Here is a 10,166-nt window from a genome sequence, read left to right as displayed (position 1 = left end):
CAGTCCGTGGACCTTTTTCACATCACAGTTTGGGCAGCCGTCCAACAAAACAATTAGCAAGTATGGGAATCCCGGCCCTGCTCTCATACAGACCCCTCCCTCCCTTCTCTATCTCTCTTCCTCTCTCGCTCTCTGCAGCTGGACCTGGGAGAGAGGCGGCCAAGTTTATTTTCTCCACGGTGGTCCCTTTGAGGTGGCGGCGAGGCCCCTGCCACGCCGCCACTGATGTATTAGGTGAGGGTCCTTGAAGAGATGTCGGTGGGACTCTTTTATTACCACAGCACTCAATCTTATTGTTCCTGTTAAAGGATAGATGGTACTGTTCTTTAGGCATGAGGCAAAGTGGAGTGAACAAGTAAATGTGATTAAAGTCAGCCTCATCCCTCCTGCTACTCACTGAAAAGTAAAGTAAAATTAGCACATTGGCCTAAATAATGTAAATATCTCCATGACAGCTGAAAACCATGAGATGGCGTTGAAAGCTGAGAAAAGGTAAGAGGACCTTGAAAGAGCACTTTTTTTTGTAAAAACACTATTTAAATACAATTTAAATTCCAAAAATTAATGATGGGAAGAAAGGAATATTAATTTAGTGAAACTTTGTTTGTGCTTTGGCGGCACATGTATCCATATCCTTTACTTAGTAAAAGTAACAATATCTCTAAATATCTAAAAAATACTCCAGTAGAAGTTAAAGTCAAGCATACAAAATATTCTTAAGCAAACATATAGATGTTTTACTGGCAAAATTTACCATAGTATCAAAAACAGAAGTATGATGCTCATTTCGGAAGCAGAATGACTGAAGTCAGTGTAAAATTGTTGGATTATCATTACCGAGGCATTACTGTGTAAACAGCATTTTAATGCTTTAACCCCTGTGCCATAGCTACCACTGCATGTCCTCTCTACTTTTTCTGGAAATATGTGGGTTTTACTGTTATGACCTAAAGGGAGCCTGCGTATTTTAGTCTGGTTAGCTAGATGGATTATAGATGGAAGATATTTAAATTAGCATAATTAATCAGCATTTCTCTTTTCTACAACCTTGGCTATGGCTTTGTAATAACTGTAGTTCGTAATGATTGACCGTATTCTGTTGGGTATAGGTTGATCCATGACAATGCAGGCTATCATATTCTATTAACTCATCAAAATGTTTGTATGTAAAATGTATCTTTAAAGTAACTTTAATAGCTGTCAGAACAATGCAAATGAATATGCTACAATGCCTCTAAAAAAATATGGGGCAGAGGTATAATAGTACATGGTCCTAAGAATTGTATAAAGAAAAAGACAGTAGGCCTATGTGAATGTGCATTTATTCTTTAAATGTGCAAACAAATGCAATTTCACTTGTGCTTCAAATAGTATAAATGTGTGTTTTATTTTAGAGCACAGCCTCTGAATGTGAATGGAGTTCTGCAGCTTTTGGCAGGTTGTGCTTTCTTAGCATTCAACCACATCTAGACAAAAAGGAGGAGAAAGCAGAGAGATGCTGGTGATGTTGATGTACCATGTGGACACTTAAACCCAACAAACCACAGAAAGAGAGAGAGACAGACAGACAGAGAGAGAGAGAGAGAGAGAGAGAGAGAGAGAGAGAGAGAGAGAGAGAGGCCGCGTGTCAGACTGCATAAATAACTGTCGGTCATGATGTAAACATAGCGGTCATAACCCGAGCGAATTAAAACAACTGGTCTGGGCGGGATTAAAGCTTCTTTTCTTTTTTTTTCTTTTTTACAACTTTCAAAATGTCTAAAATGACCTCAACGCGCTGCTCTGGTCCTCACTTCTGATTGGCTGAATCCAAAATAGACTATCCAATCATTGCACACCTGATGGTTAATCAGACTAAATGTAGTTATGCTGACTGAAAATCACATTGCTGGACACACCGGTAGTGAAAGGATTGTTTCAGAAATAAACAAGCTGTGTTATTGTCATAAATAAAGTCCGCAATTAAGTGTTACATTGAATATTTAAAGGTGAAATAGACCAGTTTTAGTAAACTACAAATCTCGCACTGTAGTTTATTCCGCACACCTTTTCTCAGGCCCACATTTATCAGTGAAATTGGCAGGGAGATAAACTTAATTTGACTTGTTTAAACTACAAGAGGACTAACTGCTTTTGGGTCCCAAATAATCTTTGAAGGCAAAAGTTTGTTTATGTAATGACAACCACGTCCAGTGTTATCTTTTAGAAACAACAGAGAGAGACTTATCTGCGCTGACGCTTCGTTGGTGCTCAGGTTCTGCTTTTTCTGAAGGAGTGGAGCGATAAGAGGGGTTACTGGGTCAGAGCACTGGCCCACACACGGAGTCAAAACAGATTTCAACGAAAAAGAAAAAGAAAACATTCAGTACACGAGGTGTAAAAGTGATACAAATATATTTTATATACATGTAATCTGTACAACCATTTGAGACAGTGGACACTTGAACGTTTCATGTGCTCATCCATCCATCACAATGCAGCCGCCATGCAGGCCTGCATGAGTAAAAAAAAAAAAAAATGCATCTGCGGAGTATTAAAAAAAAAGCGATTTAAAGCATTTATCTTTGAACCAGCAAAGACAACAACAGGTGACAGAATGCATTTAAATAAAATTTAATTTCTCTTTACGGGAACGAAGGAGAGGGGGGATGCTCTCTCTCTCTCTCTCTCTCTCCGTGTTCCCACTCAAAGTCTGCGGAGATGAGACGTGCGTTTCAGTCACAAATCTTTCTTTTTTCGTGGAAAATCATTGTTCCTTTAAAGACTTATAGAGGTGTCCGCTTGGTTTCGTCAGGAGGCCGTTGTTCCACATAACCTTGTTGTGTTCAGCATCTCCTTCAAATCGGTCTCCGGCTTACCTGCGACCATGAAAGGCCACGTCTGCGGAAGAAAAAAAAGGAAAAATAGAGCCAATTAGGACAAAGATCTTCTTAGCCTATTAATGCATTAAATAAATACATCGAAATTCAGACCATGAGTCGATTAATCACCTGCAAGGATCTGCTGAATAATTAATTCCAGGCAAGAACAGACTATCACCAGATGTTCATGCACAGAATAAAAAAAAGTTTTGGCTCTGCAGCTCCAAAAATCTGATCTGTAATACTCTTATAATCTTATTATAACAGTGACTTTATAGTGTTTTGTCGAATTTCTATTTTTAAAACATTGCAATAATATTTGACATCTGGCACAATTAATAAAGTTATTTTCAGGTAATGATTTAAGGCCCCAGTGTTGTTCTGCAACCGCTGCATTATTTCTAAATTATTCTCTCACATAAATGATGGGCCTACAGCATCATGATCATGATGCTTCATAACGGTTGGTACTTGCTCTGAGTCAGATTGTGACTAAAAAGCATCAATTGTTGCTTTTCTCCCTCTCATGCACCTGCTTCGCAAAGCTATCACCCTTATTTGTCACTTTGGCGCTGTTAACGAACATACGGGGCCTTACAACCCAGGTTAGAATCCAGATACATACATATATATATATATACATTCTAGTGGTGTAGCCTTAAATAAAACACAATCACTCATTATGTTAATATCATTAGGCAAACAAACCTAACCAGTATTATGGTTTTAACTAAATTCAGTTCAGCCTACCTTTCAGAGTTTAGGCCTACCTTTTAAACCTCGCTTTAACTTTCCCTTAGTCTGATTTTTAAATACCCCCCCCATACCCCAGTCTCACCAGGTTAACGGGGTGGATAAATCCGTTTTCATATTTGTCGTTGGCCAGTATCTGCCGGAGGTGCGCGATGTAGCTGGACGCCAGGCGCAGTGTGTCCAGTTTGGAGAGCTTGGTGTCCGGTGGTACCCAGGGTAAGGTAGTCTTCAGCCGGGAGAAGGCTTTGGACAGGACACGCATCCTGGCTCTCTCCCGTGCGTTGGCCGCGTTCCTCTGCACGTGCTTGCCCTCCTGCTGTGCCACACCCTTGGGTGCCGTTTTCCGGGACGCTGTCTTCCGTTTCTTGCCCGGCGCGTCATTTGCGCAAGTGCCCTCGCAGTTGGAGCTCTCCTCTGTGCTCTCGTTGGAATCTTTACCGGAGGAGCCAAACTTCAGGATGCCGTCCAGGAGCTCGTCGTCGACATCGCTGAGGGACCCGGTGGACATGGTGAACTGTCTCCGACTGGAGCGGGCTCAAAACATGGGAGCAGGAAGCTTAGGCTGGACAGGAATGAACAGGGTGGACGGACGCACGATTTGGAGATGAGTTCATGAACGGAGCAGAGTTTTTATCTCCATGGCGAAAGAGGGCGTTACCTCATGCTGGGAGGAGACACTGGTGCTGAGCTAACATGCTGGTTCCTAAAGGGAGGACCCCAAGGGACAGTGGATGTGTCTCCAGTGAAATGCAGAATATATAGTGTAAATAGCGTTTTGCTCAAAAAGTATTCGTTCCTTTTTAGAAGATGGATTCCTAACTGAATTATTATTTTTGTTTTTTTACGTGGGAACCTTTTCAAGAACTTAAACTTTACATTGAGGCCTGTCTGTTAAAAGTCTGGGGCCTATAGAAACACACATAGCCTCAAACTGTAATATTCACATACATGTTCAGGGTTTTAAACTTCTGATGGTTAGATATATTATTGATGTAAACATTAAAACAAATCTATCAATTAGGAGTGATAGCAGGTTCTAAAGATGTGTAGTGAACTGGTAGCAAGGCCCATTTTTGTTGCACCTTTACGTGAAGGAGATCAATTGGATTTTCTGTCAGTAACAGCAGTTACTGAATACAGAACACTAGGGTTCAAAATAAAATCACTGTTTTTTTATGTATCATGTTGTAGTTATAATTTGGTATAAAGATGTTTATTTTCATTTAATTTGGGTAAAACAAATGCTCATTTGTGTTATTAGGGTGTTTTTACATATAGTTCTTTTTAAATGAACCAAAGAGTAATTTGTTGTCTTAACGAGTGTGTCGCCTCCTGAATTCACAGTTTTAAATCTAAAATATTTTGGGGAAAATGTACTATTTTTTACAATTAAAACATGAATCAATCAATTATATTCTTCTATACTATACACACTACCTTATAATTAAAATTTCTAAGTGTTTGGTATTAGCCTGTTCCACCCACAGGGCCTGTGTAACTTTCAGCACATCTTGCCAGTTAACAGGATAAAGTGCAAGGACAGGGCGGTGTCACGTCTCAAATGGCAAACTGGCGCCTTGGTCCCCTCTGATGTAATGGATACCCAGCACCCACAATCCCCTGTTTGGCCTTCCACATCATTCCACACCGATGCTCCATGCACTGGTCCACTCAGGGCCAAGTCCAAACAACCAAGTCTCCGGAGTTCTCTGGAGCTGCTTGAAGTGGAAAAACGCTGGGTTGCACCAGAAGAACAGTGATGATAGTTGTGTGCATTTTGCTGACTTACTTTGTATATAGATTCATTGTGAGTGATACTGAGAGCCTGAAATATTGTGTGCACATGTGCATTAAACTGCAGTTCTTTCTTGCTGGGATGCAGGATTGTGTGTTTGTGTGTGTAACAGAGCGAGAGAGAGAGAGAGAGAGAGAGAGTGTGTGTGTGTGTGTGTGTGTGTGTGTGTGTGTGTGTGTGTGTGTGTGTGTGTGTGTGTGTGTGTTTGTGAACTCAACGCCTTTGCCAGCACAGCTGAAGTGTGTGCAAGGATGAGAGGTGTGTCTCTTGAGAGCTGACCTATAACCCCTTTGCTTCCGGTGTCACAGTGCACTAAATAGGCACCACCTCTGTGTTTTATCCACTAGTATTTACACAATACAGAAACATACTTAACATGGAGATACATTTTGGACCCAGTTAGAAATGGATATTACAAGAGAAGAAGACATTTTGGAAAAAAGTTCACAGGATTGATACTGAAAGAAAAACAGAGAGATTGCGCCATGCAGAGTGGACAGAAAGACAGAAAGGATAAAGGAATACATAGGTGAAGGGATGGAGGGAGAGGAAAGAAAGGAAGGAGGGGTTTAATCTCCTGGGTGGGCTGGAAATCAAAGCACTTTGTGGAAAAGTAATAATAGAGTCTGCTAGATTGATGATCACCTCTGAGATACATGGATCCACCAGAGAGTAACAGAGAGAATCAGGGAGAGGGAGATGAACTAAAATAGCTTGTGAAACAGAGCACAGCCCTTCTACTCTGCCCTGTGCGTCAATAAAACACAGACCCTGATGTAATACCATCATAACATTCATTTGTACAAAGGTTTTTAATTCTCATGGGTTTAAAGCTAACATCTGTCACTTGATAACACAATTGCGCATCTGAATGTTCCCGTTCTGAGCCTGTTTAGTCATCAGACATGTTTTCTAAAGGACCTTCATATGAACGGTAAAACAATGTACTGCGGGTGTTTAGAAAAACCTTCTCAGTGACTGCTTCCTCCCCCCCACCCTCCCAAAAAAGTGACACCAAGCAACAGGTGGAGAGGGGGGTAAGTGAGAAAGATGGAGAGAGAGAAAAGACGGGACCCTGGAAGTTATGGAGGGACATGCTGCTAATTAGCCGGTTTGTGGGTCAAAGGTTAGGCTGGTATGTGTGATGTCACCACGAAGGGACGGGTTCCAGATGTTGCTCGCAGGGCCACCGAGGGGGACACCTGATGCCCCGGATCATTATCATTTCTCTCTCTGTCACACACACAAACACTTTTGTTAAATGATTAAAACAACTGCATATGTTGAGAAACAGTGGATCTACCATGTTACATTCTTATGGGAATGTCTTGTCGAACAAATGGGCTTATATTGTATCATATATATAAATTGTTATGACTAAGACACTGGGCATGATGCTTTAAGACAAAGGTTGGTAGCTTTTATATTTATCCATGGTGTATTTATCTGGTCAAAACTTTTATTACCTAAAAGGTGAAACTAAAAAACATCTACCTCCTACACTAGTGTGTACTCAAGGCCGGGTGAATTTGTTCTGATGGACGCTCTCAGCACTGAAACCTTTGATTAATGCGATTTCTATTTGACTTGGCAGCTGTGGGAAGAATCGGTACCACAGGTAATGTTGGCAAGCTAGGCTAACAAGGTATAAGTTAGTTAGCTTAGCTTGCTAGCTTCCACTTTGCAACAGAGTACAAATTTAACAGCACAACGGAGTTCTTCCAAAAATGAACGGCACACAACTCAGGCTGTTTGATTGTTTGCACGCTAAGGGTTATGATGATCACAACGCGTCTCCTAGCAACTTGGCTCTCATGCTGCCATGGAAACCTAGAGGCTTGAGGCCTGCTGTTTCCACAAATATGTCCATAAACAGTTTTATCCCTTTTTGAAAAATATGCACAATAACTGCGGCTATTGTGCATATTTTTCATTACTTTATATTTCAATTTGACTTTAAAAGGTAAAAACAGTCACTACATTAGATTAAAAAGGCGGGATTGTAGGAGGACATTTTATTTTGATTTTAAATTGAACAAATACTAAAAAAGCTACTGTATGTGACAATAGGTTATGAAAAGTGCTATTTTACAATATTTAACTTGGTTATGATTAAGATTCACTTTAACCTCTATCAGAGTTTGTTTTTTAAGTGGATTCATATATTCTCACAGTCAGCCTTCACTTTCTTAAAAGCTGCTTTTCTCATCTTTTTTCCTCACCCAATTTCTCCAACCTTATGAGTGTTAACTGAAAAAAGCAAAGAAACAAGGGGGCAATATATTATGTGAGAGAAAGGGAGCATAATCTGAAGCATAATATTGTTTTATTTATTAGCAAAACATTCCACTTGTATTTTTCCTGTGACATGTATGAAATAAAAAAACAAAAAAGGAAAAAAGAAAAGAAACTAGTTGCTTGGTGGCTGTAAAGAACAGAATGAGAAACTGTAATCTTGGAGTGAGGCTTGGGGTGAGAAAAACATCATCCATCTATGTCTAAGTACTCCACTTCCCTGTCCCTTATCACAGCCATACTCCCCCTACTCACACACACAAACACGTGCACACACACACACACACACACACACACACACACACACACACACACACACATGCACAAATTGCTTTTTGCCTCAGTTCAAGTACCTCTAAAAAAGAAGAAAAATCAAAGTAAAATAACTAAAAGAGAGGTTGCAGAAAGTGCAAAGATACAGCAGGGAGTGGAGAAAGACGGGGCAAAAGGATGTGGTGGACAAACTGGGCAATAAGAGAGAATTATGAAGATGTTTATGGGAGTGGAAATATCATATTATATTTCAAAAAGACTACAATCCTTTGATATTCAGTGACAGGAACATCCGGGGGGAGGCAAACAGTGATTCTTCAGAATAAGACTGATTCTGTGTCACAGTGTAGGTTAATGACCTGGAAGTCTTGTCCTTACAGTGTGAGGGAGTTGGAGTGTATTGGTCTCTGGAATGCGGCACACATGCACACTTATGTGCATAAGTGTGTGCATCTGTGGTAAATGTATTGTGTTTCACAATGTCTGTGGCGGATGTTGTGGAACGTATGTGAAGAAATCTTTTGAGAATGTTAGAATCCGTAAAGTGCCCCTGCAGGGCTGCTTTCCTTTCCTCACCTCACCGACCAGCCAGACAACAGGAACTGTTTAGACCAGAATTTACCAGTTTTATTAGCCTGAATAAAAGAGGGTGGAGAGGGGCAATACTTGTTTAAATGTGGTTAGCAGCATACTTCAATCTTTCTTCGAAGGCATTCATGGCGTAATAATAATAATGGTACATACGAATAATGGTGTGATATATTAAAAAAATTAGTGAAAACAGAAGTTCCACACATCTTGCCAAATGCTGAGTGAAGTGGGCATGCTTCTGTTTGGTGAGAGGTTTCAGACAAGCACTTTGTTTAAAGCATACTGACCCCTTAAGACGCAGCAGAAAGTTGTCTGTTCCTTAACTGCTACACAGCCTCTGACCTGGTCATCGTCTTCCAAACGCCTAGTTCTCCACTCGACCACAGGGCCAGCGTTTTCAGATTTATCCAGTCTTACAACCGCATTAGAAAAGCTGTGCTTTCGGGTATAAAAGATCCATATGAATGGAAGGCCAAAAGCAAGAGAAAAGAACGCAAAGCAAGTTTTAGAGCCAGTGCGACTGCATACAAAGTCCACAGAAAGACGCAAGTAGATGTGATAAGTTCAAAATGTTTCAACTTGAGCAAAGAATTTGGAGTGTTTATGAATCTGCTTCTGGAAAAAGAAAAAAACTGGAGTTTCTGGTGAATTTCGGTGAGTTACTCTGAGTCACTACCACACACACGGTCAGTGCGTCTTATGCTAGCTAGTTTACAGCTTACGTCTGTGCAATCATACTGGCTGTTTGGGGGCAAATAAACCAAACAGTACTGTGTCACAGTTGCACAAATGATGCTGTCTGTCTAAACACACCTTTAGTGTGCTGTCGCTTTACTTGAAGAACAGTTTCCTCAAAGCCAGAAAAAAAGAAGACATATAAAAGACAGACGGATGGAGGCCAATAACAAATCAACCTTGGGAAAGGAGAGGAGAGAGAAACAGACAAGTAATAATGTACAGGCAGGGAAACCAGCAAAGAAATGAACAGCGTTTTGGGCTGAGTTTGTGGGAGAAACGTCCAACTGCTGTGTTGATGGCTCTGCTCAGAATACACATACACACACCGTTACTTAAGTCATATTGGCTTGAACTTGAATTGGCTGAGTGCCCAAAGTGGCCTGTCGGAAGTAAGTGAGACTTGGTGCAGCTGCAGTTGGAGTGTGTTTGTGTGTGAACATGTGTTCTACAGTATGGCACTTTTTTAACCTTCTGCTGCAACCTCTGGTCTAACTTGTGGCCCGGCGATTGGATGCACAGATAAAAACAGTGCCTGTGTGTGTGTGCGTGTGTGTGTGTGTGTGTGTGTGTGTGTGTGTGTGTTTGTGGCTTTACTTTGCAGCAATGGGCAGCAGGGCAGTGTGGGACAGTGCTCAGTTTCAGAGTCAAAGATCTGGTCTCTGTCACTGTGATTGAGGCTACAGTTTATAAACAGAGAGAGGCAGAGGGACAGTGGTACCGTTTGGATTGTGTGTGTGTGTGTGTGTGTGTGTGTGGTTTATTCTTCCAACAGACCAGAACTCCCAGCACCCTACTAAATCCTTCACAGCAGCCGTTTTTTGGTCCCCCCCTTCCCCCTTCTTCCCCCTCATCACCCAGTT

General features: G+C 41.1%; 1 protein-coding gene across 1 annotated transcript; it reads right to left on the bottom strand.

Annotated features, from left to right (window-relative positions):
• Positions 1 to 2,377: 2,377 nt before the first annotated feature.
• tcf21 (transcription factor 21) lies at positions 2,378 to 4,229 on the bottom strand. The gene is made up of 2 exons (XM_051409618.1): positions 3,700 to 4,229; positions 2,378 to 2,880 (listed from the first exon to the last, which is right to left on the bottom strand). The coding sequence occupies exons 1-2, from the start codon at positions 4,120 to 4,122 to the stop codon at positions 2,791 to 2,793; spliced, it is 513 nt and encodes a 170-aa protein (XP_051265578.1). The 5' UTR covers positions 4,123 to 4,229; the 3' UTR covers positions 2,378 to 2,790.
• Between the last annotated feature and the right edge of the window lie 5,937 nt (positions 4,230 to 10,166).

This window comes from Dicentrarchus labrax, unplaced genomic scaffold (assembly GCF_905237075.1).
Source record: "Dicentrarchus labrax unplaced genomic scaffold, dlabrax2021, whole genome shotgun sequence".
Taxonomy (NCBI): domain Eukaryota; kingdom Metazoa; phylum Chordata; class Actinopteri; family Moronidae; genus Dicentrarchus; species Dicentrarchus labrax.
Note: the sequence above shows the minus strand (reverse complement) of the source record. Positions and strands in the feature narration are given on the sequence as shown.